The sequence below is a fragment of the Centrocercus urophasianus genome, unplaced genomic scaffold (genome assembly GCF_019232065.1).
Source record: "Centrocercus urophasianus isolate 14NV4802_14NV808 unplaced genomic scaffold, USGS_Curo_1.0 seq_26, whole genome shotgun sequence".
Classification (NCBI taxonomy): domain Eukaryota; kingdom Metazoa; phylum Chordata; class Aves; order Galliformes; family Phasianidae; genus Centrocercus; species Centrocercus urophasianus.
In genome coordinates, this window is record NW_024884822.1 from 15078152 (window position 1) to 15105133 (window position 26982).

General features: G+C 53.3%; 1 protein-coding gene across 7 annotated transcripts in view; it reads right to left on the reverse strand.

The window, feature by feature from the left end:
• Positions 1-11907: 11907 nt before the first annotated feature.
• Positions 11908-26982, reverse strand: part of FGF1 (fibroblast growth factor 1) — a 16579-nt gene continuing 1504 nt past the window's right edge. Inside the window, exons 1-5 of one of the 7 annotated variants that reach the window (XM_042826244.1) lie at positions 22745-22959; positions 19342-19477; positions 16125-16301; positions 13472-13575; positions 11908-13003 (exon numbers count right to left, since the gene is read on the reverse strand). In XM_042826244.1, coding sequence (XP_042682178.1) covers positions 12809-13003; positions 13472-13575; positions 16125-16293 — 468 coding nt within the window. In that variant the 5' untranslated portion in view covers positions 16294-16301; positions 19342-19477; positions 22745-22959 and the 3' untranslated portion in view covers positions 11908-12808. The other 6 variants (XM_042826243.1, XM_042826246.1, XM_042826245.1 and 3 more) reach the window with 6 other exon arrangements.

Here is a 26982-nt window from a genome sequence, read left to right on the forward strand (position 1 = left end):
GCATACACAGCTGTTCCCCGAGGGACAGGAGCTTTATGCTTTTTATAATTTCCCTCTCATTTACATTTTTTAATATCTCGTTTCCTCCTTTCTGTGCCCCTTCCCCCCTTCCTTCAGGACCATCTGCCCGTTTTATTGCAGTTTTGTTTTTCAGCACACCCGGTGCCGCGTGCTCCCCGGCTCCGAGGATCAGCCCCGCTGCCGGCATCAGCTGCAGCTCATCGCTCACCCCGAACCCCGTCTGCCCGTTGTTCACCTTACAGCCACGTCAGTCCACGCAGCCCCGACGTCCCTTCCCTGTGACAGCAGAGCGGCGGGTCGCGCCATGGCCGTGCTGGCGATTAGCGAGCAGCCAAGGCTGAGAGCTCTGTCCCTGAATGCGCATTGTTCTCGCAGCTTCCAGCACCAGAGGGGAGAATAGTTGAACTGTTTACAATATTGTTTCATAGACTGCTAAAAAGTGGCTCTCTGTTTTTCAGAAGTGCAATGAAACATTTAGGAGTGTGGGATTTCCTCCAGCCCCGCTGAGGTGCCATCGCTGCCCAATGCCCCGCGCTGCTGGCCGAGGGGCAGTGGGATGCGCACAGTCACTGCTCCCAGCCGTTCCCTGGGGGGCTGTGCCAGGTGCCTGGTTTGCAGGCACAGAGCTGCGGCACCTGGCAGGACTGCTTCAGAGCTACAAAGTGCTCTTGCTGCCTCTATCTGTCTTAATTCATGTCAGCTGTCTTCCACGTGTGCAGGGAGGGCAGTGAGCCGCTGGCACTGCAGCCCAGAGCTGTGCTGCCCCATCCCCGGAGGTGCTCAAAACCATGGATGGGCCCTGGTCAGCCTGAGCTGGGGGGCAGCCAGCCCATGGTGGGGGTGGTTGGAGGTGCTGCGAGGGCCCTTTCAACCTGGGATGGATCTAGATGATGCCTTCCAACCCGGGCCATTCTATGATTCTGTCCTCTGCCTCCGTACGTTTACAGCTCCGTGTTGGTTATTTCCAGGACCACAGGCTGTTCCTCACGTGGGATTTGCAGCAGGTCCTTCCAAAAAGTGACATGTTTCTTTCCCCATGAAAAGACTTCAACACAAGATCTCTCTGTAGCTCATTAAGGTCATTACAAATGTTTATTTTTAGGCAGATGGATGTTCTAACCAGAATTGTAATCTGGTTGTAGCTAAGTGCAGGAACAAGTCAGAATTTGGGTTTTACTGTAATGGCTATGAATGTTTCACTGTGTCTTCAGCATAAGGGATCCCATTGTGCATACTTCGGATGTCTGCAGCTTTTACGTGGTTTCGTCTACATTTCTCAGGATTTAATATTTGAAGTTCCTTCTAGGGATGTATTAGAGGAAAAACTGGATTTGAACTCCAGTCAGAAAGTTTTCACATATTCAGAATTACACAGTGCTTATAAAAGCAGTTCGCTTCTGTGGGGTATGGTTAATCCATCTATCTCCTGGCATGGGGCACTCATCCCATTCCGCAGGGTTGGGACGGGAGCGGAGCCGTGGTTAGCGTCCTCCCAGCCACCCGGGGCCGTCCAGCCTAAGCCCTTCCTTCCTGCCCTGAGTGGAATTATCATTAACTCGTAACTTGTTTTCAAGAAGAACTTTTTTTTTTGTAGGCTGTGGAGTTCTTCCAAGAATTTTTCAATTTCTACAGATGAAAATACAGTCTGAACCAGATGCCAGCTGAAACGCGCTCGCTTCATACCACCTCGCCAAGGCAGCGCTCCATGGGCTCAGCAATGTGACCTTTAAAATAGCCTTTCTAGAACACACTGCTAAGAGCACTTTCGAAAAAGCCACAATTGCAGCTACTCTTATTACTCATAATGTCCTTGATGGAGAGAATACTTAAGGAACTTCAGCTTCAGCGACCCGGTAGAGCCAGCTCTGTGCAGCGCAGGCTTCCTTTGTGGGATTGCAGACTGGAGACCATGATGAAAGTGTTGATGATAATGAACATTTCCTAAATCATTACTTGCATAAGAGTAAAACCAAATGAAAGCAGTGAAGCCTTTGCTTCGCTTTGCCCAAGTGAATGAATGGCTCTGTCATTCAGCCATTTGTTTCTAGAAGCGGATCTGTATCTCCGTGCTTTCTCCATGTGTTTACAAAACTAACAAACATTATACACACAGTTATGCAAAATGCATCCAGACTGTATTTCAAATCAATGAATATTTTGAGTCATCAGCCTAAATGCTTTGTAGATGCATAACTACACACTACTTTCTGGGATTTGTGAAGTACTCCGAGTTGTGCTGAGCTACCACTTCATTAAAGCTTTCACTTAGGATCCAATTCCTTGGGGATTTTTTTGCATATGCCAGGAAATTTGGACTCTTATATGGCCATCACTGCCATGCACTGCAGCACTGTGTGGCACTGCATGGCCCTGGAGGGCACATGGAGCAGAATAAGATGAAATGCAGTTTGCTTTGGTCAGTTCAGGAGAGATTTCACACCAGCAGTGATGCGGTACTTTAGAGTTGGCTGAGGGGAGTTTTCCTATCATTTCTGATCTTTCTGTCCTTAAACTGATTTCACTAAATATGTGACATTTTGAGGAACTTGCCCTGTGTCTTTAACTTCTTTCAAGCTAGGCAGGGTGGAAACAAGATAAGTTTGCCTTAAAAGCCTTTGTTTTCACTCACTTCTCTTCTCCTTTGGTGATCCAACACATTGGTATTCAGATTTGGCACCTCACAGGGTCCTGGTTCTGCCAGAGCTCCTGGTTCTGACTGCCAGCAGCAGGATGTTGAAGGGTTTGACCTGCAGTCATTAAGCAGAAACAAACTTACTGTTTTAATCAGCTCCTTTCCACGCGAGATCCAACTTGCTCAACCCCGTGGTTCCTAGAGGTAATGCTTCATCTCCAAAAACTCATGTTTCTGACCATTGCTGTGGTTTCCCTGGAGTGGGACAGCCATCCCTGCCCCATCCCTGCCCCATCCCTGCCCCATCCCTGCCCCATCCCTGCCCCATCCCTGCCCCATCCCTGCCCTGCCTGGTAATACAAGGCCAGGAGCTCCACTCCCACTTCTCCTCGCACAGCCTTTGGTGGCTCGTGGGACCGTGCTGGCACTGCTGCTCTGTGCCATGTGGTGACAGGGCTGTTATTTCAGAGCAACCGGATGGGGACCACCAATTTAGTTCTCACAGACCATGGCTTCTGGCTCTTCGAGAGCATTGTTTTGAATTGGCAGGAAAAAATTAAGCCATTGTCTTCGCTCCCATGAAATTTCCTGTCCTCTCTTTATGAGGTGTGTGGCTGCACGAAGTGCCTTTCTGCTCCCACAGCAGCGAATCTTGACACCCACAGATTGGACTGGTGTCCCAGGGTGGGTTTTCTTTCCGGGTTGATTTGGGATTTTTGCCCATAGAAAATGAATGAATGAACAAATAATTTGCAGCTGTCCGAATGGCCGTAACATCTCTGCTCTCTGCCCAGAGCTCTGGAAGCGGATATCAGAGCTGCCCAGGGCTTTGATGCAGCCTCTGTGCCTAGCCCTGTGTCTGGCACATCCCTGTGTGCTGTCACTGCCCTAACGCAGCACAGTCAAGGCACTGGTGTCCTCTGCTCAAATAACTCTGCTGTGTGCACACTGCGCAGCTCTTCATTCCCTTTTTGATAATGACGGTCAAATCCAAAAGCAACTGGACAATTTTCTCTCATCCTTTTTATTCCTAATGAAGAAGCAGCAGTGCCTGCAGGCCAAGACAGTGCTGTAAGCTGGTATGATGCTCTCCGTTGCTGTGTGTGAGGACCACTGATGCCAACAGGTATCTGGTGTATATGAGTGCATTCACATGGAAGCCCATGTGCAGCTCTGCTGTGCTGGGTAATGGTGACTCACTTGGTTGGCTCTAAAAGTTTCACCACTTAGGAATAAGTGCTCATAGGAGCAGGCGTTTGCCTGCTTTCCATACTGCAGGCATCATTAATGGCTTTGTTTTCTTTTTTATCGAGCTCTGTATAGAATTTTCAATAAAATACAAAGGAGGCTTTTGTAAAAGTAGTGCAAAGTTTGGCAAAATGTGGCAACAACTGAACCTCACAGCATCCTGCCCTCCCTTTTGGCCTTCCCAGGAGTGTTATGGAGGGTGGGTTTGCACAAAGGCAGCACTACCATCAGCCTTAGAGCATCCCAGAATCGCCCACACTCCTCTTTTCTCCCCTCTGTGCCCACTGCAGTGAGTGCTCTGAAGGAGGGCAGTCTGCCTCACACCTCCCTCCCTGGCAGCCTCCGGAGGACTGAGTGTTAAGAAAGACCATAACATCTCACTCTGAGCTGTGCCTCAGCTTCCACAGAGGTAGGGAGTGATAATGGCAGGCTGCTATCTCCTGAGAGGTGCTCAGAGCAACACGGATAAAAGCATTGGGAGTGTGAAGTGCCACGGCTTGGCAGCTACTGCTCTCCTCCTCTGCTGCCTGCGCTCTGTTGGCCGCTCGTTGGTCTGAAGGCTGCAAATCACCTCCAGAGCTGCTCGGAGCAGAAACGAGGAGCGCTGCGCTACAACTGACAGCTCCTCGTGTGCTTTTCTGAGTGCTGCTGTGGCGCTCACTGAGAGCCGAGGCCTGTGGTCTGGGAGGGAGTTTGCAGCACTGGACGTGGGAGCGCTCAGGAAGCATCGCACGGAGCCGACTTGGGATGCTGCTGCACAAACAGCCCCAGCACAGCGCAGCGCCGGGCTGTGCCTCTGCCCCCGGAGCAGCGCTGTTTGCTCACAGCGCTCGTTTGCCTTTTCATTTAGCAATCCGTCTGCTCTCTTTCCTCCGCTGCAGTTTCCTCACTCCCTCGCCTTGTAAAGCCTTCGTCTGCTACCTTTCCTGGGAACGGCCTCCCCGGAGAGCGGCGCGGACAGACGCCTAACGAGCACCGGCCGACGGACGCCTAATGGTGCTTTTCCCTTCCTTTTATCCTGAGCCATTTGCTGAGCTGTGCGGTTGACAGGCGCACATCAGGGAGTCAACACGACACCACATTTCTTTAGTTTTCTTCCCTCTGTTCTCCCTGTTCCTTGGCCTTTTGAAATTTAGGCTGTACCTTCCCATTCCTCTGGCTGCCCTGAGCTCCGTGCAGCCCCAGCAGCCCCTGCTGCCCTTCTCCCCACACTCTGTGCCTGCTGAAGACCTGCTCTGGAGGCAATTACCAAGTGAGGGAGCGTTACCTGGCTTTGTTTTATTTCGGTTTTGTGATTTGTAGAGGTGAGTGGCTACGAGCGAGTGTCCTGCTGGCCTTCCTCCTTCCTCCTGCCTCCAAGAGGTTCCCATTGCATCTCCACTGCCCATAAGCACAATGCCTTTCCCAGTGCTGCCCAAGACGTGTTCCATCTGCTGAGTAAATCCCTTGCCCTTTGCTGGAATTTCATTTTACATTATTATTATCTTGTTTACTTTATAAGGGTATGCATAGAATTACTTTTCTTGTTTTTCTTCAGGAAATTGCATGCTTTTACCCTTCCCCACCTTTTGTTTCCTGGGCATACCAGGCCAGCTCCCAGCACTGCTCGCCTGCAGTGCTGGCAGCCCTGGGCATAAGGAGCCCTGATTCAGGCCACCACTCCAGGCAGCGGCCATGGGGACAGCAGTGACTCCCAGGTGACCATGCAATGCGTGCTGTGGCCCCAGGATCTGCAGAGCCGCTGGAGCAAATCATCCAAAAATAGGCTTCATATGTGATGCAGAAGAACCCAAGCAAAACACAGAGCCCGGCCAAACCCAAATTTATGCTTGTGGTTACTGGAGGCTCTGAGATCAATTTTTTGTTTACTTAAAACTCATTTCAAAGCATTTTTTTTTTTTCTCATTCTCGATCCCCCAGCAGGGGATGGTGGTGGCCGTGCTCCAGCCCCGGGCTGAGCGTCCTGGCACTGCTGGGGGCAGCAGGCAGGGTAGCGGGGGCTGCGCATCGCCCTGCCATGGCTGCGCAGTGAAGGCAGGACACGCAGCCACGTGGGTCCTTCTGGGAAATGCTGCGCAGTCACCGAGCTTCCACGAAGTCGGCTGCTTTTGGGAAGCGCTCCTGTGCTAAGGTTCAACCCAGGGCTGGTAGGGAAGAGAGGAAAAAAAGGAATGTGGCTGGCAGTGAGGTGGTCTCAAGGTATCTCTGCGAGGTGGGAATATTTTTGAGCTGTGTTTTACCCTTCCTCCTCCCTGTGACCAGGACGGGGGGAACTTCTCTGTTTTACTCGGGCATCCGTGTCCATCCTACAGCTGTGTTGGCGCTGGGCTTTTCTCCAGGTTCTGCCTGGGGTCCCACATGCTGCAGCCTGCTTCTCCAATGTGTCCCACTGCTGTGCTGCAGAGCATGAGCACAGTAGAAAACGCCACTGCCTGGGCTGGGCTCTGCCTCAAAATGTGTGCAATAAGCAATGCACCACACGGCACAGGACAGGCGTCATGGCTCTGTGTGCACGCCCCAGCATCCACCCAGGGTGTCCACTCTGATCCTCTCACCTTCATCACAGCAGAAATTTATTTTGATTTCTGAGCTTTTGAAAAGATTGAAGATTGCGAGTGTTAAGAGGGCCAGTTTAGCTAAAACAGTATAATCCAACAAACCAACCAAAAGAGGAAACCCCAACCCCAAAGCCCCACAAAACCACTGCAGAGCTGCAATAACAGCAGCAGGGGCGGAGATCAGACTCTGTGCCATCCCACATGTGTGGGTTTTGCCCCAGCAGAACAGAAAAGCCTAGAAAGTTGCATTTCAACCCACTTCAGGACAAACCGTACAGAACATGATCTGTGGGTCAACTGAAGTGTGGGCAGGAAGCAACGGTTTGCCTCTTTTTCTTTTCTTGGTCCTTTTGATGCTTGTTGGCAGATTTGTCCCATTGCAGCCTTGCACCAGGCCCCCCGTGGCATTTTTGTTGGACTTGTGGGGAAACGCCAGCTTTGCCAGAGCTGCTGGACGCAGGGAGATGGCACTGCAGAGACAGAAGGGGGTTCCAAATGGGTTTAATGACAACTGAGCAGCGCTCCTTCGTGCTGCTGGGTTGGGGATGTCTCTGGAGAGCACTTCAGGAGAGCTTTGTTCTCAGTGAAAGACACCCAGCACGGAGGCCCATCTCTGGACTCCCCCACTTGCTCCCTGGATGCTGCCCGACACTCAGAGGGACCTGGATGAGGAAAACGGAACAGCAGCCACATGAGGACAGGTCTGCCTGGGTGAGCAATGCCTGCACGCAGGTGCCACTGCATTGCATGTGGCTCTGGGAGAACTCTTGGAGAGGAGGGTTTGGGCCTGAGCTGGAGGCCACGTTCTCTGAAAAATGAGCATCCAGCAGCTCACAGCGTTAGGATTGCACAGCTGTGCCTTCGTGATTCCTTCCTCCTTTCTTCATCCTGCCTTCAAGGTGTGACTTCGATACATGTGACCAACTGGAAATTGCAGTCACCATTCGGAAGGGCTGGTTCCTTCTCTCAGGCACTACATGGCCATCAGGACCAGGCACCGTGTCCAGCCGTGCGCTTTGCTCCAGCAGCACTGCTCCCACGGTGATGCTGCTGTGCCCAGGACATGGCGGTTCCAAGCACCCACTGCAGTTGCCCAGATCCCCTCTGTCCCTCTTGCACCCCTCTTTGTCCCCAGCTTGGCGCCAGCTGTCAGCGCAGGCCCAGCACAGCAAAGCCTGCAGCAAACACAGCACGGGCGCTCCCCAGCACAAGCCATCGCCGGGGCGGATTTGGCACCGAGTTAAGTCATAAAGGATAAATGTGCTTTATAGCCACATTCAGGATGTAGCTCTAATGGCTAAATAAAAACATACCCGAAGCCGTGGAAGCTGTCAGCCGAGGCCCAAGGGACTCGTGCTGTTGTACAAGCAGACTGAAACTGCTGCAAATCACTGCACAGAAGAAGGGGAAAGAGCTGAACTAAAGAATTGCAGAGAGAGGGGAACAAGTGGGAGGGGGCTGCTGAGGAGCAGCAGCGTGAATTTAAAGTCAGCAGTGAGGAGCCCTTGCATAAGTGCAGTTTGCTCCACATCCCTCTTTGTCCCCAGGTGGGCAGGGCAGGGGAGGATGGTGCCGGCTGTGCCGGGGGGGGGGTTGCCCCACCGGGGGGCCCGGGGGGGAGCAGCCTGGGGAAGGCAAGAGCTGGGCAGCTTGGGGTCCCTGTCCTGTGCTCTCCTTCTTGTCTGCACATTTCTTACTGAGGTCGATCCCTGTGTGGCCCCACAGTGCTGGGCATGTCCTGGGGGCTCAGCACCCATCCATGCTACGTGGCTGCTGCCCTTCACATGCCAGCACCCTCACCCACACCCCCAACCCCTTGTGTGCGTCATTCCCTGCCTCGCATGCCCAGGACAGAGGAAGCAAGTGAGGAGCTGCCAGCAGCCTCCATGCACCCAGAACATTTTCCTAATAACATCCAGATGGATCCACAGAAATTGTTCGCATCTCAGAAAGAAAAAACATACTTCAGCTGCAAGACAAATGAGCTTCAGATGCTTTAGGCAGGGCAGCCCAGAGGAGAAGCCCACTGCTGGCACACCCGAGAGGCAGCGGGTACATCTGAAATGCAACATGGAAACATGTGTGGATGGGGCTGCACAGCCCTGAGAGTGACTGCTGCCCTTCAGTTCTGCGTGGAGCTCCTTCCCCAGAAACAGCCCTGTGCCACTGCTCAGCTGTGGGCCCTGCAGCTCCCCATGCTGGGGAGGTCGGCTCTTACATCTGGATGCAGGTGCCCATGCTCCTTCCTAGCTCCATTTTTCCAAAGGGAGGAAATTGGGTTTGGAAAAAGGGAGAGGAGGCATTCTGCAGTGAAACTGTGGCTTTGGGGTGGTGGGGAGTGGTTTGGGCCCATCCCAAGCATTCCCACAGCTGCAGCTCGTGCCCTCGGTGCAGTCGGGCTCTGAGCGGGGTTGAGGGATGCTCTGTGCTGTGGGTGATGAATGCACAGCGGCCCCACTCCGGAAACGGGGCCGGGGAGGATATGAGAGACAGAGGATTCATATCCCGGAAACTCCGTAGTGTAATGGCTCGGGAATTCAGCATGATAAATGTATTTGTCTGCGCTGGTGCAGGCAATCTGCTTAATGTGGGAAGCAGTTTCCTGCAGCACCAAGTTAGCAGAGAAGGGAAAAGCCTGAGAGCCAGGAAGGGTCGAGGAGCAGGTAACTGCATTCCGAGGGACCGCCTCCGGGGCAGCGCCGAGTTGAGCTGCAGCTGCCTGGGGGCCCGGGGAGGGGGGTGGGCTGTGAGCAGCGTTCCCCATAGGCAGGACCTGACCAGGGAGCGGAGGTTAGCCGTCACCCAGAGCACCGGAACAATTTGCTGTGCGTGTTACAGACAGCCCAGCCTGTGCAAACCTACAGGGAGGCCACGGCTGTGCTTTGAGATGGAGGATTTGCTGGAGCTTTCTCAAGCTCTTGTGAGTTCCTCCACTCATCCTAATGTGACATTCACTATGGAAATTGCTAAACAATGGATGGACACAGTGTTTGATCCCTGGTCAGAGGGGCAGTGCGTTGGGGCACAATGCTGGGATGATGATGGGGACAACGCCGTGGCTCCAGCCCTCTCCCTGGCCGCCCAGTGTTGAGATGTGTGTGTCCTCCAGCAGGCTTTCCAAAATGCCAACCACAGGAAAGCTGCGGAAACCCAAGCTTTCCTTTTGCTTGGATTCCCATCAGTTCCCAGAGCTTAATAATAGATTATTTTAGGCTTCCTTGCTTCAGTTGTTTTGGCTTTTCAGGCTCAGTCTGAGTGCTGTCTCATGGGTAAAGCAGCCCGCTGGGTTGAAGGAAAAGGAAGGAGAATGAGCTTTGTGGGATGAGTGTTCCGCGTGTGATCCAAGGCTCCATCCCGGCTCGCAGGAGCCCAACCCCTCTTTCCCTGCCTGCTCCCCGCGGGGATGCGGCTCCTTGGCCGCGAGGGTTCCCCAGCGCATTACTCCTATTACACCGGATGGGCGCTGCTGGGAGGGGGGGCTCCCGGCAACCCGACACGAGAGATGGAAGGGAGGGGGCGATCAGATGCCCCCAGCGCTGCGCCATGGGACCGTGCGTCCCCGACGTGCCTTCCGCTCCGTTTGGGGTCCCGATGCGGACGCAGACATCGGCGCTTCGCATCCGCCCCGAGTTGGCGGAGCGGGACGGACCGGGCAGCCCCGCACAGCGCCTCTGCAGCGCCACCTGCTGGCGGCCGGCGGGAGGACACGGCGGGGGGAGCGCGGATGGCTGCGCTGCGTTCGGGGGATGCGCTGCTATCTTTTAAACCCGCCGGTGGAAGAGGGGCTTCCGAGGGACGGAGCCGATCGACGGAGCCGATCCGTGCCGTCTCTCCAGCAAAAGAGACCCTGGCTCTGGCTGGTGGAGAGCGGGCAGCGCCGGACCGCAATCCGGCCCTGCAGCCCGTCCCAGCCTTTACCTTTCATGGGCATTTCCGTGTAATCCACGGAGGGCGGATGGGAGCCGTTAGACCCAGATTTACATTCCTTCCTAACAGCTGGCAGCGCGTCAGGGAGTTGTTTATTTAATGTAAAGGTTGAGATTTAAAGGGGAAAAAGAAGCTGCAGCGCTCCTCGCGCAGTGGCGGCTGCGACTTTGGACGCTCCGCCGCCCGGTGCTGCAGCGGTGCAGAGCCCTGAGCCGAGCGCGCAGCCCCGCGCTGTGTGCCGCCCTTCTGCGGGCCGAGCGCTGGCACCGGCGCTGTCCCTTCACAGCCACACGCCTCCCGGGGAAGATCTTCGAGCAATCGTCTCATTAAGTCTTCCAAGTGTTGTTTTTCCGCTCACCTCTCACCCTGAGGACAAAGCTCTCCAAGCACAGCGTGGTTTCTCCGGGTTCCGCCATCCCTGCTTGCTCGTCTGTCTGAAGCCATCGCTGCGGCCTCCTCCGGGATTATTTTTCAGACAAAGTGTTGACGTTTTCCCCCAGTTGGGTGTCAAGTGTGTAGCAGAGGTGGTAATTTCCGAGTGCAGAAGTCTAATGAGAGGAATGCTCTGTGGTTAATGAGGTGTTGGGAGGCAGCACAGCTCAACCCGCAGTTACACTTTCCAACTTTCCAGTTTAATTAGAAACCCGGCTCTCCTGTGCATGCACTCGTTCCTTTCTCACTTGAATGCATCGCCTGCAGCACTTCCCAGTTTGGCACAGAGCCATTGGGATGGGGCAGCTGGCCGCGTCCTCCTGTCCCTGCCCTCCCTCTGCCTTATTGCTGGGCTTTTGGCACACACTCAGGCCTGCCCAGTGCTGCTAAGTACCAGTTTAAATGTCAGACTTAAACTCTTACGCACTGCCTTTAAGCAGTTATAAGTTTGTAGGAACGGTGAGAGTGCCGATTGCAGGGCCCAGCCCTGCCCCACACCCTGCACAGGGCCCCATGTGCCATTCCTGCGGCGTCTGAGCCCTGCCCCAGCCTCACACAGCACTGCTGCACTCACTGAGGTGTAAAGGGCACGCAGGCAGTTGTACCTGTGCGCTGCTTGTGATGGGGACACAGCAGACGGATCGTTGCTCGCTGGCCTTTTGTAATCGGGCTGTGTTTGACATGGGTTGCACAGGGTGTGCTTTGATGCACAGATCAGGCAGTGCTGCAGAACGGGCGCAGGTACAGTGCAGGAGCAGCACCCAGCCTGCCTGTGATGCAGGGTGTATCCTACAGCTGTGCTTTGCTTTTGAGGGGAAGGAGGGGAAGTTGCTTTTGCTGAGTAAACTTTTGCAAGCGTTACTTTCCCCTTTCTTTTTAATTAAAAAGTTTTAATTAATGTATACAGTAAAAGCATGCCTTCTGGCTGCTGTGGGTTGTAACTGAAAGCTGGGAAGTGATGTCTGTGGTCCCTCGAGCTCTGTGTGTGCTCACAGTGAGTACAGCAGGACACACCTGATGCTGCATCCCACCCGACCACCATGGGAAGCACTGCAGAGCGGTGCAGTGCTCCCAGCAAACGCACACTTCTGCAGTTCCCAAGGATTTATTATACAAAAATAAAGGTAAAATAAATGCAATTATTCATCTTTACTAATCAGAAGAGGAGCGCTTTTCACCACTGACCTAGAATTGTTATTTGAACAATGGAATGTTTAACACTGTTATGTTACTCTATGGACCAAACTGCCTTTTTCCCTTTGCTGTCCAATACGGGAAGCCAGGCCTGGCAGGAGGGGCTGTAGGGAAGGAAGCACTGAAAAGAGCACTCAGGAGCCGTGCAGCTCCGCCTTTGTGTCCCCAGCCCAGCTGTCATCCAGGAGGAATCTCACCGCATCCCTCAGCCACATGAACTGCAGCACTGCTGCTGCTCCTGTTCTGCTCCAGCATCTCCAGGACAGCGCCAGGGCATTTGGTGCCACGTGCACTTACAAAGGGATTGTGGAAGAGACAGATCTGCTTAATAAATAAATACAAATAACGGGGCAGATATTAGCATGAGGGACAGCAATATTCTAAGGAGGGTTGAGATGCTGAGGATTTGGAGCTTCTGGCTGGCTTAGTATGGTGAAGTTATCTGCAAGCTTTTTGCTCAGTAACACGAACAACGGCGCAGTTTGAAGTTGCTCGAAGGCGCTGTGGCAGCGACGTACTTGGATGGACAAATGGGATCACGGGGCACTGGGGGTGCTGGGTTCCAGCAGCAGCCGGGCTGGAAGCCACACATCCACAGTGCATGGCTGTCCTCAAGGCTCCTCGTCATCACTGCGAAGGGTCGTGCAGGGCTGAGCAGCTCGGGTCTGGTTTGGTTCAAGCCTTTACCTACGGCTCGGGGCTCTAACGCTTGGCTCTTCATTGGAACGCCAGGAAGGGGCAGCAGGGGTGGGCGGCCGGCGCCGTGGCGGGGTGCCTGTGAGCTGTGGGATGGGAGTCAGTCGGCCGACACTGGCAGCGGGAGGAAGAGGATCGCCTTCTGCCCATAATGAGTCCGCGGCCCCAGCTTGCTGTTCCCATTTTTCTTCAGCCCGACGAACCAGTTCTTGTCTGCGTGCTTCTTGGAGATGTATGTGTTGTAATGGTTCTCCTCGAGCCGCTCGAGGAACAAACACTCCTCGCCTGGTAGCTGCTGGAAAAGAGCCGCGGGGGCAGTGAGGGGGGTGCGTGGGGCAGGATGCAGCCGGGGGGCTGCTGCTCGCTCCCTGTGCCCACCACACACTGCAGCATGGGCCTGGCTCCTGCCTGGCTCCTGACTCACTGCAGTCCTGTGCCCATAGCCCAGGAGTGTGGGGAGCAAAGCAGCTCCTTGGTGAGGCCGAGAAGCCTACCAACAGGGATACGGGGTGTGCGCTTTGCTATCAATGGGTCTCAAAGACCTGGGTTATTTTTGGTGACTCTGTGTCCTGCAGCTCCTGGGCACCGGATCACAGAATCACAGAACCATTAAGGCTGGAAAAAACCTCTCGTATCCCCAACCCCAGCCCACCCCACCATGCCCACTGACCGTGTGCCCCATGCCACATCCCCACGTTCTGGAACAGCCTCAGGGATGGCAAATCCCTGCTCCCCGGGCTCCTGTGTGTGTGCTGCAGCTTACCGAGCCGTACAGGAGCCCGTTGGTGTCCATTGCCAGGTACTGCCCTGATGCTGTGCTCTTTATATAGACCTCGCCCACGTCTTCCGCACTGAGCTGGAGCTGAACTGTAAAAATAAAACGACAACAGTAACGTAAAAAGGAAAATAAGGAAATGGAAAAAGGGAAAGTGGTGAGAGATAATGGCCCAGGTGTTTCTGTTCTGAGTTATAAAGAGTTGAAGAGAAACAGCACAGAGGGTGATAAATACATCTCCTTGTGCCCTCCCCTTGAGAGAAACCCCACTGCCATGTTTGGGGAACCAAACACCAATTTTTGCCTATTTTAAATCAAAGAGAGGGCAGCCTTTTGGTTAAGATGCTGGAATGGAACACAGGAAATTGGGGTTTTAATTCTGACTATAATTTGCAAATTTCCTTTGTGGTTTTGACAAGACAGTTAAGGAGTGACGTGTGAAGAAGTTTTTAGGACAGACAGACCTCAGGTACTGGTACTGCAGGGCACCGTGCCTTGCTGCCTGGCAGGGTCTGTGCCCTGGGGAGCTGGGTCATACATCCAGGTGCTGGGTCCTCCTGTGAGCTGCAGAAGGGCAGCAGACAGAGGGAAGGCAGGGCAGACATTCTGCAGATGCCCATGAGCCTTGTTCTGTAAGGTTCCAGCCCATGGCACAGATTGGTGCAGTGGAACAGCCCTGGGGATGGCTCTCCAGCACTCAATGCCCAAGGAGCGAAGAACAAGTGGGTGCTTTAGCTCCAGCTCCTTCCTTCTTTTCTACATTTATTTACTCCTTAGTGGGGCACGGGGTATTGTTACCTCTTCCCTGTAAGGTAAGGCTGTTTTTGGAAAGGAGCATGAGCTTATTTCCTGCTCAAGGCTCCGAAATGCTCATGTAACATTTATTTTTCACTTCATGCTGAAAGCTCTGGATGCTGAGACCTGCAGTGAAGGACCAGGAATGGAATTAGTGCTGGGTGCAGTGGCCTAGGATGAGTGACTTTTTGTTTTCCCCTTATACATACCCTCCTTCATTCTGTGCCTAGCCCTTGACAAGGCGATATCAGATAAGAATAAGAACTTCCCTGGAGCAGTGGTGCCAGTGGCAGTGCATGGGCAGGACCCCAGAGTGCAGTGCTTCCAGAGGGGCAGCTCCCACTGGCACGCTGCCCTGTGCTGCTCTGTTCACTCTGTAAATATTTGCCTGCTCAGATATCCACGTTTACAGGATTGCTTGCAGGGGGTTCCTGGCTGGCAGGACTTCCCAGCACACAGCCTGGCTGGCAGCCAGCGAGAAGCAAGAGAGTCTGGGGGGGGGGGGGAGATGCTGGCTGCAGGGCTCGGGCTGGTGGGCTTGGGAGTGGGCTGGAGAGCCTGAGGAGGGGGACTGAGGGCTGTTCCCAGTGCTGCTGGGATGCTGCAAGGAGCAGGGAATGGTGTTTGTACCCAGAACTCTGCTGCTCATTGAAGCACGAGGAAAGGGTAAGCTTGGGGAGAAAGCCACATGGGTGCTTCTGGTTTAATGGGGAAAAAATAGCATTTTCCTAGAATATGTATGGCCAATTGGGCTCCTCCCAGGGCTGCTTCCTAACCAGATATGAGACCTGAATAGCTGCAGATCCCAGTTATATTCCAATAAGCACCCAGGATATGGAATAACAGGCTGTGCTGCTGAGCACCGTGAGCAGAGCAGGGCAGAATCCAGCCCCACAGCCTTGGGCTCCCACTTCCCAAATCCTCTTGAGCACTTGGGAAGAGCTTAAAGCTCCCGAACAGGGCTGTGAACTGTGTCATCAGTGTCACACAGCTGCTTTGTGCCTCATGCAGGAGGCTGCTAAGGAGGGCTCAGCCAGGGGAGCTGCTGGGGGCAAGGTGCTGCTGCGGGCAGGCCAGGCCAGCCTTGTTCTTGACTCTTTTGGACCTCTGCATCCTGAAGGAACTTAATTAACCACGCAGGGGAAAGGGAAGGTACTGAAGATGAGATGCTGCATGCAGAGCACACAGATACAACACAGTCAGCACATCAAGCTCCAGCCCCTGATTCATGTGTGAGAAGCACAGCCGTGCTGCCCAAGAGTCATAGAATCATAGAATCACCAAGGTTGGAAAAGACCTAAAAGATCACCCAGCCCAACCGTTCACCTATTCCCAATAGCTCCTACTAAACCATGTCCCTCAACACAACATCCAGTCTTTCCTTGAACACCACCAGGGTCGGTGACTCCACCACCTCCCTGGGCATCCATTCCAGTGCCTGACCACCCTTTCTGAAAAGTAATACTTCCTCATGTCCAGCCCGAATCTCCCCTGCTGTAGCTTGAAACCATTCCCCCTGGTCCTATCACTAATGACACGAGAGAAGAGGCCCCCCAGCTCACTACAACCTCCCTTCAGGAAGTTATAGAGAGTAATGAGCATCGCATGTGCAGTACCACTGCTGCAGGGCTGCAGCTCCTCCCCGATCTTCCAGCTGCCTGCTTGCCTGCATGCTGCAATTAACCCTCAATTACATCCCCTGCAATTAGCACCCTTTCTGTCTGCCCCTCCCGGCCGCACAGCCGCCTGCACACCTATGCCAGGTTGCTTCCTGCTGGTAAGGCTGACCAAGCAATGCAGGGCATGCAAACAAGCAGGAGAGCCAAGCAGCCTGGCCGGTCCTTACTGTGCTGGTCGCTCCGGTCCCGCGTCCCGTCCACCTTGCCGTCCGGCAGGATCCGTAGGAAGTGGCCCCCGTTGCTGCAGTACAGGAGTTTGGGCTTCTTGTAGTTGCCCAGCGGCAGCCCGAAGCGCTCGGTCAGGGCTGTGAAGGTGGTTATCTCCCCCTCGGCCATGGTTCAGGCTGCAGGAGATGGGAGACGTGAGCGGGGTGCTGAGCTGCCCGCAGTGCTGTGCTTATAGGGACAGGAGGGACGGGGCTGGGACAGGTGCTGCTCCCTGCAGTGGGAGGGCTGGGGTCGTCCTGCTGGCGGCAGGGATGCGGTCCCTCTAATTGTATCGCGGTGAATCCTGTTTTCTTTCTGCTTTCTATTGACGCACACGCTAAAATTATACACTGGAAAACACGTTTGGAAACCACCCAACGTCTGATTGGAACCCGCAGGAGGCAGCAGCCCTGGTTAATGGCTCTCACCATTATTATACCTTCCTGACGTGGCTGTGACAAGAATTGCAACACAGGCGGCACGCTGCAGAGCCAGCACTGCTTGGTGCTGCAGTGTTCACCTGGCCCAGGCACACAGTGCTGAGGATCAGAACACAGCTTAGATATTTTGGGAGATAACTGAGGGGGCCTTGAGGGGGAGATTTACACACATAGTGATCAACTGTGGAACTCTGAATCCATGTCATGGTTGTGCAGCCTTGCATCCCATCTGTGACAGAAAGCCAAGAGCCCGGCACAGAGACTGCACTTAAACCACCATGAAAACGCTGCCTCTCATAGGCTTATAGAGAAGTGGATTTATGAACAAAGATGGGGCACAGGGTAAATCTAGGAATGTCTAGAAGGTCAGAAAATGACTTAATGCTATTTATTCCCATAGCTCTGCTGTGGGACTACATAGTCACTATTTATATGTATTTAAAGATTGTGAAAACATCAGTCACGCACTGAGTTGTGTTACAGCTGCATCAGGATTGAGCTAGAGCCAGGTTGGTTCTTAGGAACAATTTTTCCTCCAAAGGTCAGTCAAGGGAGACCATTCCTCCAAGTGGATCCCCAAAGCATGCTGAAGATAAAAATACGTGAAAGTGCCAATTTTTGTTTTAAAGTTTTGATCACTAAGGACTGAAACCATGGAAATAAGACTTCACTGCTGTTGTTGAAAACATGCCCAGCCATTTCTCTAGTCAGTTCCCAGACTTCATCCCTTTCTTTCAGATAGGCCCCTGTAAGGTCTTGTAGCAGAAATGCTCAGTCACAGCTTGAAGCAGTGATGGAGCACCTGGTGGGGAGGCAGGGCCAACCTGGAGGAGCTCAGCTGCACGCAATGCACTGAGTGATGGAAGGGCACCCCTTCCCTGCCCTCATTTAAGGGTTGGCAGTGGAAGCAAAAGGGTCTTGCTGGAGATCCCTGCATACTGAGGTCTTCCAAAGGTAAGTAGATTTTTCCTTTATTTCTATGCACAAAGCTGTTAGACCTGGAGAAATGCTTGCTGCTCTGCTGACATTGCTGTGCTTTTTGTTGTATTACAGGTCTTTATCAGAACAGCATGAGATATCCAAGGGGAGTAAAGCAAAGAAGCATTCCCTTCCCCGAGGCTGAGCTCTGCCTGGTGGTGCCTCTGTCCCAGGAGCGATGCTGCAGGCAGGGCTGCGAGTCCTGCAGGATCCGAGGGCAGTCCTGCCATGCACTGCTTTAAACCTTTCCCTGCTCTGCAGAACTGTCCTCATTGTGTTTCTGACACGGTGTTGGCTGGAACAGTGCCCAGTGAGCAGCACTGCATCACAGATATGAGTTTCCCCAGCTGCTTCCTACCTGGCCCTGAGATCCAACTCCTGGCCATTCCTCCCCCACCGCCCATAGGCTTGAACCTGCTCCAGGCCTGTTTCAATCTGAAAGCACTAACCTTTCTCCAAGGGACCCGACCCAAGTTTTACAGTCACCTCCACTGGTTCATGCACTTGTGGTTCAGTTCCACACCAGCTCTGGGCTTTCCCTGGGCAGTAGCCTGCTTGTCACCCCATAAGCCAGACAGGCTGCAGTGCTTTGCTGAGCATTAATCGAGGCTGGTAGTGTTGTGCAGTTTACTGGAAGTTACTTTTTCCTTCAACACTTCTCAGAGGATGAAAGGCACCCGATGTCTCCTGGTGGCTGATGGAGGGAGCAGAGGAGCCCACCCTGCAGCCATGGGCTCTGCACAGGGTCCCAGCACCACGGCTGACGTGGGAGAGGTGCAGACTGTGGTGTGACCCTTCTTCACTTGCAGGTCTGCACAGCCAAGAGCATCTATGGATAGCTTTAGCAGAACAGCTCTGCTGGAAACATTGCCTTCACTTTCACATCTTTCCTTTAAGGGTTTTTCTTTTCCCTATTTTTAGGAGGCTCTCAATGCTCACCAGCTGCCTTTGACTCCACAAGAAAAGCTGAATGAACGCAATTTTCCACTCCCATTGTCTCTCCTGGCTAAATACTGCTGCTGTTCTCAGACTTTTATGACTGTGCAGCCGGTATTCCACGCACAGTACAGCTCCTGGCCCTGCTATTATACCTTTGGCAAGAAAACATTAGGTTTTTATGGAAATAAAAAAAAAAAGTGAGAGTGCAAGAGAGAACCTGAACCTAACACTAGGGGCCTTATTTTTTGGGGTAGAAGCCCAACAGAATGGCTGGGCTCCAAAACTTCTTGGCTATTGCACTGCACACGCAGTGCTTTCCTGTCCACCTCTTTTGTCCTCCCTGCTCCTTTCCCTTTTGACCCTTTCTGACCTCTTGGAATGGATCTGGTCTCTGTAGGTCACTATTCTGTATGTTGCATGAGAGGTCCCAAGGATCCCTGCAGTTACAACAGGTACAATATTCTAGAAGAACTTTAGCTCTGGCTTTCCTCTGTGCATGGCCCTGTGGATCCCTGAAGCCCTGGGGCTGATGGGTATGGCTTTAGGGAGCTGCTGGGGGGATCCCAGAACTGCTGGAACCTGCATAGGGAAAACTGCTTGGATAAAATGGGGATTTCATTCATTGCAAGTATTAGAGATTGACTCTGTGGGGTGGATTTCCTCACCCCAGAGTAAGAGACAGTGATGGATGCAGGCAAGATCAGAGCTTGGCAGAGGTTTTCCTTGTGCACAGGTGTCCTGGAGTGGTAGTTGGACTCAACAGACTTACAGGTCTTTTCCAACCCTCATAATTCTGTAATGCTATCCCTACTTTACCTACAGAGAAGAGGAGTCCTCTGGTATTTCATGCATGTCCTGGGGACAAAGGTGTGCTCATAGCCAAGTGTTCTGCTTGAGCCGCGTGAGATTTCTGTGCTTCTCCAGGCTGGGACTCAGTACAGCATCTCAGCAAAGCACTGGCACCCGTGGGGAGACAGGAAAACAAAGTGATGATCTGTTTTCTAATTGTCTGCCAGCCTCTCCAACCTCCTCGCCCACACCCTCCTGCAATCTGGTGATTAACTTAATTACAGCTGCAGCTCCTGGAGCTGGCCCAGCCTGGGAGGAGAGCAGTGCCAGGAGGGTCTCGCTTCCTGCAGCCTGCCTGGGCTCAGACCAGGAACATGGACCTGGCTGTAGATGCAGATCCCATTGTCTCATGTGTGGGATTTAGTTGTTAATCCCAATGCACGCCAGATGTGTGGGACCTGTTGTGTGGAAAGAATACTTTTGGTAGAGAAGAACAAGGGCTCAGTTTCTCCAGCAAAGGGTGAGGGGAGAGAAGTTTTGTACACAGCATCAAAGGAGGCAAGTATAATGGATGACACAGTGCTCTACTGTGGGTACGAGCAGTGCTGAGGGATGAAAGGAATCCTCTCCTAGCAGGTCCCTGTGGCTGAGCTACAGTGCTCACTTAACAACACCGGTGCTCAACGTTCTAAAGCACCTTTCACCTGCAGTGGTTTTTAGGAAGCCCCTGGAGCTGACAGCTGGGCTCTGTGCCCCTCTCCCTGCCGAGGGTCTGGGTGTGCTCTGCTTCCTGCAGAAAGCAGCAGAGGAGGCCTGCAGGGCTGCTGCTGAGCAGGACGGGTGGCGCAGGAGGGAGCGCAGTTGCAGCCCTGGTTGCTGGAGGTGAGGCTGGGTGATGCTGCCCAGCTCCCAAATGTCACCGCTCCCCCTGCCGCCCACTGCCGCTGTCCCTGCGAAATGTCAGACCGCAGAGCTGGGAGTGCTGAGGCTGTCTGGGCTCAGGTGTGGCTGCCCCATGGCTGCTGGCTCCGGCCCCGCACACCCACAGACAGACAGGAGGACAGACGGCGGTGCCAGCCCTGGGCAGGCTGCTCACAGCTTCCTTCTGCTGCTCTGTTTGCGCCGCTTTCCTCCAGCCCTTCTGCATCTTGCTCTCACATCCCAGCTCTGCCCAGAAAAGCCATTTGCCTGCTTCCAAATGACAGATTCTTGCCCCCCAGTCTTGCACTATGCTATGCTCTCATGCCAAGGGGTGATGTGGTTCTCCTGTTGTATCCTGTGGGCCCCACTCCCAAGCAACGCCTCCCTGATTCCAGGTAAGGGCCTGGTTGGTGCTCCCTCCATCACCCTGCTGTTGGCTGCCAGCCATGCCAAGCTCCCATCACCCACACGAGTCCGGAACATTGGCGTGCTGCTGCTAATGAGGCATGCTGCTTAAGTGAGGAGTGAACAGCAGGAATTTGCCTACGTTGTCAGAAGGGATGCTTCCTTCAGCCGCCCCTGTGAAGAGCGGCCCAGCTCAACCAAGGGTTGGCTCTGGCTTCAAAATAAGGATTTGAGTTTGGGTTCAGACTTGTGCTGCGTCCTTCACCAGAGAGGCAAAGGATGCCTGAAACAGAAGGTTTCACCTCCAGGCCAAGTGAAACTCCACATCCATACCCGTGGTTAACCATCAGTAGACACATCATCACTCAGAATTCAAGCCTCAGTCTGTGCTGTTCCAAGGAAAATCACTTGGTGTCTGGGTTCACCATAAGCTCAGCAGTGATTTACTGCCATAGAAATGCAAGGGGAGTTAATTATCTTCATTTCAAGCTCATTGTATGATGGCAATATAGCTTGTCAAGTTCTGAGGAAAAACTGCCTGGAAGAATTCTGCTCTGAGTTCTGCTGCTTAACGTCTTTAAGTGTAGCATCTAGTAGCTATGGGTGCCCAAGTAAACAGCCTGGGCTGTGTTTTGCTATGAAAGCTGTTGCTCAGTAACTTAATAGTGCAACAATTGCTTGAGATAATAATTGCTATTACTGGGAAAAATCCTCCAATAAATAATAATTTTCTTATCTGCATGACTTGAGAGCTGGAGAAATGCTGTACTGTTTGAAACCACAGTGCATGAGAACATGCAAGGAGTGTTCCAAGGGAAAGAGCCTTCTGCTCTGTTGGAGCAAGGCAAGATCAGAGCTGAAGCTTTATAAAAGGTGGTTGAAAAGATCTACAGAAAAACCCAAACAGATTAATTAATGGGGGATAATGAACCACTGCATTCAGCTGGTGAGCACGCACTTCCGTCTGTTTCCTGCTGCTGTAGAGCAAGATATGGGCATGGTGGGGATGGGTTAGCGGTTGGATTCAGATAATCTCAGAGGTCTATTCCAACCTGAATGACTCTATGGTATGTGCTTCCTTGGCATGCGGTCTTTGGGCAAAATTTTGGGGGCTCTCAGTTCAGAACAGCCCACTGGGTCCCCAGGTGTCCACGTGCCACCCTCATTTCCAGTCAGAGCAGCACAGCTGACACACGGGCTGTGCCAGCCCTTGGCAGAAGCTCCAGACAACAGCACATGAGGCGCCTGTGAATGGAAGAGCTGGACATCATTTTGTCCCCTCAAGACACCTGCATGGCTGATGACCGCAGCTCCAAGGAAAACAGCCCTGCCCCAGGGCTGCTGCTCTCCCTAGCACAGCGTGGAGACAGCTGGTGGTTTCTGACAGCCTGTCTGCCCTGTCTGATCCCTGCAAACGCCAGCAGCCGCCAACAACACAGCACAGGAGAGACAGCTGCAATTATAAACATCTGATGGATCTGAGTGCGTTGTGGAGCGCTGCCATCAGGTGCCACCCACGTGGGCTATTTGCAGCCTGGCACGGCTGGAAGGCCCTGGGACGTCTGTGAGTTGGTGGTGGCCTGGCTCTGGGACACCTGCATGGGGTGAGGGGGCACCATGGGGCCCTGCTGGCCCCCAGACACAACCCAGCACAGCAGTGGTGCTGGCAGAAGGTGGGGACATCCCAGATCTTTAAACCCACCGAACCCAGCCACAAAACCAAACCAGAACAAAAGCAGCATGAATCCTCCAGAAATTTAAAAATAATTTGTATGCAGCCTTCCCCTTTGAAACCTGCCTGGCCTGGGACATAAGCAATCCTGTATCTACAAAGCTTTGGGCACAGGAAAGGGCTCATCCAAGCAACGCCAGCCCCAAACCACCTGATGCTGCCCTGTGCCCACATGTAGCCCAAAGGCCGCAGCTCCCCAGCACGACAGCCACCACCCGCACAGCACTGACCCCGCAGCGCCCCTCTGCCCCCATCAACTCCGTTTAGAACTTAAATCTAAAGGGAGATGGGCGCCCCGATGGAGAACGACGTACCCATCGGAGCGCTCCCGTCTGCAAGGCGCGCTGCTGGGAGCGAAGAGCAGCGCAGAGCTCACCGGGCGCAGCGCAGACTGTGAGTCGTGGTGAAGATCTCCCCCTCCTGTCCGCCCGGAGCGCGGGGCCGGGAGCGAGGAGGGAAATGCTGGGCTGGGGGCTGCCCCGCGCTCAGCACAAGCACAGGAGGCGGCTGGGATTCGGGCTGCTGAGGGGCGCTGGGTCAGTGCTGGAGATCTGCGCTGTGCCAATGGCAGCTGAGGCAGAAAGAAGGGCACTGCAGGGACTCACCCAGAGGTGGGACCGTCGGCCTGCTAACGCCAGAGGCGTGGGAAGAAAAGTCCCAAGGTTAAGGCTGACGCCCAGATTTCTCCTCTCGGAGCACGGCTCTAAATTAAGAAGTGGGAACAAACGTTCTGAGCACAAGAAGGCTGTGAGTCACGCACGGCCCTGTGTCTAGACTGCTGTGGGCAAAGAGCAAACCTTAGGGAGGACAATACCACACCAGAATGAGTCTGAGGAGATCAATGGGGTGGGGATGTCACCCTCCAGGTCAGCCCTGCTCCTGCCACAGGCCTGGGGGCAAAATCTCTTTTCTGCCTCTTTTCTGATCCCCAGCCTTCCCAGGGTGCTGTGTCTCTTGCATTTTGGTTGCCATTTTATGGTTGGTTTGACCTGTGGCTGCTTGCTAGCAGCACCTCCCCACCTTGGGGAAGGGCTGAGCTAATGGGAAGGTGAGGAACATCCTGGGAGGAGCATTTCAAAGCGTTTCTGTGGCTTCTCCTGCCTGTGTTCTGCAGCAGAGCTGTGTGGTTGGGAAGGGCTTGTAGCTGTCTTTCTTGCTCTCTCCCTCTGTGTGATGGGATTCCTTTCGTGCCTCTCAGTTTTCCTGCTTTCTTCCATGACTGTGTGTGCCACCATGTGTCTGTAACAGGCAACTTTAATCCCCTCTGCTCCCCTCTTGCTTTATCTGTGCCCCTGCTGGCACTGCTCTGCTGGGTGCTCTTTCTCAGGGTGATTTCATTCCTCTTTGGGTGCCTCCATCTCATCCTGGGGAGGGCTCAGACCCGGCCAGTTTGGGAAAGAAGAAATAGGACAGAGAGGGGCTATGCTGAATGCCCAGGTCTGAAAACCCAGACAATTATCAGCTTTTTTCTGCCCATTTGAGCAGCTGAGGAATCAAACCATTTTGTTATACGGGCTTTAGGAAAGAGGAAGCCTGCTGCTAACCCTGCAGGCAGTGCCCATGGCCTGCAGCCATCCTGCTGTCCTGCACCAAGGCACTGATCTGCAGGGCTGCAGGATCTGCTGCTCTCTGTCCAACATTAACAGAGGGGACACTGATATTGGATGCAAGGTAAAAAAATACAGACTGCTCTTACTGAGGAATACTGAGTCAGGCTGCTCTCTTGTTTAATGAGGAGAGAGGAAGAGCGGATTATTGCATTCATTCAGGCCATGCTGCACTCTGGGGCAGAGATAACAAAGCAGCAGTGCCTCTCTCTCTTGCTGAACTTGTTTTCAGCAAATTCTTCTGCAAACAGATTTCTATTGTGAGTGGCTTAAAAAGCAGAGCCAGCCAGGCCTCCAGCACAGGCGATAATCAATGGCGTGCAGTTGCACAAAATGAATGTGGGATTTCTAAGGCTGCCCCAGCCATGAGCGTTAGCAGCCCTTGTGCTGTGCCAGAGGGCAGTGCCAGCTGTGCCCGTCCTCCCTGCACCCTCTGGCAGGTGCTGCAGGGCACAACACAGGTGCTTGCGTGCCCTGTACCCAGGGCTAAGCTGGGGTTTCTCTGTCTGTCCATCAGAGCCCCAGGACAAACAGCCCTCAGTGCATTTTGGGTTCAGTGTGCTCCTGTGAAGGAGCTGCGATCTGCAGATGGAAGGAAATCCTCATGCTTCCAGCTCTGCAGGTCTGCCAGAAAGCTCAGGCACTGCTGGCATCTTGCTTGTGAAACACAGCCAAAGCTTTATCCAGTCCTCTTGAGTTGCGGGATGGTGGTGGTCTGACCTGTGGCTAAGGACCATCTTTTGGGTTGATCTGTGGTAGAGGCCATCTGTCTCCACTGTCCTTTGCAACCTCTTATTTCTGAGCTCACATTCTTGAGAGGTGTCTATTCATCTCATCTAAAATGCTGCCATTTTGGGGGTCATGAAATTAAAGACGATTAAAGGGGGTTGTTTAATGCAGGAGGCATTACTGCAGTGGAGCTCCTGGGGTTGTAGAGAGGAAGGAGGAGCTGGAATGAGGCAGGGGTCACTGTGCACCGTGACAGCTTTGCACTGGTGATGGTGGCTGCTGCTGCAATGGGAGGTGGCACCAGGCACGTGGGAAGGGTCTGAGGAGCACACAGCCCTGCTGAGGCACAGCCCAGGGAACACGAGGTGGGGACTGACATCAGCACCCACCAACAGCTATTGCCCCACTGCAGCAAAAGTTGGTGGTGATCTCCTCATTGAAAAGTTGCAATTTTCTCTAATGAATCCCCTAAAGCAAGGCTTATTTCCTGCAGAAATGTGCCTGCTTGTGGTTCTGCATTGCAATGTCTCTTGAAAATCCTTTTTCCTTTCTCCTTCCACATATTGTCATGCAGCTATGGACTTCTTGAGAAACAAATGAAAGCATTTGCCACTTGGTTACCCAACCACGGCGCCAAGGGCCTCACGCAGCCCTAGGAGCTGCTGGAAATGGAGCTGAAAGGGGATTGCTTCCTGCAGGAAGCCAGAACATTGCTTCTGCCACAAGCTCTGGAACTTTCCCCGTGTTGGGTGCATGCACTGTGTGCATAGGAGTGGAAAATGCAGGTGTGCATCGGAGAAATGACTGCTCCAGGTGAGCCATGCTCTGCGTCACAGCTCTTCCAGGAGGAAAATCCCCATCTTTCTTACTGAGGAAAGAAAAGGGCCTTTCTAATGGCTAAGCTCGTTCATTTATTATTATTATTATTATTATTTAATTTCTGACTTGGCATCAGAAGAGAAAGCAAACATTCAAGAGGATCAGATTTTGATCTGCTCTATGAATGCAGCATCAGAAGTACATTGAAACAAGAGGACACAGACTGAGATGAACCTGCGGGGGCTGCTATCCCAACGGCTGGCGCTGTGAGCTGTAAGTGCTGCCCACCACCACACCAGAGAACCTCAATACAAAGCAAATACACCCCCAGCTCTGATCACCCTGCCTGGGCGCATCGGGTGCCATGCACCTCCTTCATGCTCCCCCCTTTTCTGCTCCCCGCTATGTTTGTGAGCATTTTAGCTTGCTCATGCCAGTTGGCACAGAGGAAAATTCATACAAAGCAAGCAGAGGGAGAGCTGAGCACCAGCACTGCTGCAGTGGGGGATGCAGCCCCGGGGCTGGGAAAGCAGTGGCAGCAGCAGAGCCGCATCGCTGCTGGGGAAAAAGCACCGCTGTGGCCAGCTGCGTGATGAGCTGCTGGGGTGGTGGGAAGATCGAGGTCTTGGGAGTGGGAGGAAGGCCAGAGTCATTCGGGGAGCTTGGGAGGGGGAGGCTCTCCCCTGGGCGGGGTGGAGCTGGAAGGGGAGGTTATCCAAAGGGCTGGGGCTGGCTGAGGCCTCCCTGGACCCGACCTGCAGTCTGTTCTGCACACTGAGCAGCGCTGTGCTGACCCCGTTTTGCAGGGAGAACACTCAGGCATTGTCCTGCTTATCAGCGCCAAGCCAAGCGCTGCAATTGGGAACCAATTAAAGTCCAGACTCTTGTTTGTGTGTGCAGAGCTTCCCTGCAGCTCAGGCGATTGCTGCTGGGTCACCAGAGGCCTGGGTCCCACTGCCACCATCACCGTGTCACCAACAGCACGTGGGGCAATGGGACCTGGGGCTCTGCCCAGGACATTTCTATTAAGGAAATTATCATTAATAATTTTTTTTCCTAGTTTTTTTTTTTTTTTTTTAAACCATTTTCTAACACCACATTGCTTAAACAAACTTCCTATTGGGATGGTCCTAATATTAGGTTTTGCAAAATAAAACGTTTTAAAAATTTGGATTCAAATTCAGAGACAAATTTCTAGCCACAGCTTCCAGCTAATTTGCAGTCATCTTGAAACTTGTGAAACTCACATTGTTTCGAACCCCTCCATGCTCCCATCGTTGGCAGCAGCCCAACGATACCTGCAAGGTTTGGGGGGTTTTGGCCCATTTAGGTGAGGAAATAGCACATCCAAAATCCTAATGTCTCTGCAGAAGGAACCTGCCCCCTCTTCCCCCCTGCTGGTCCATGTGTGCCCTCGTGGATCTCCCTCAGGCCCTGCTCCGGTCCCCACATCCCCCCC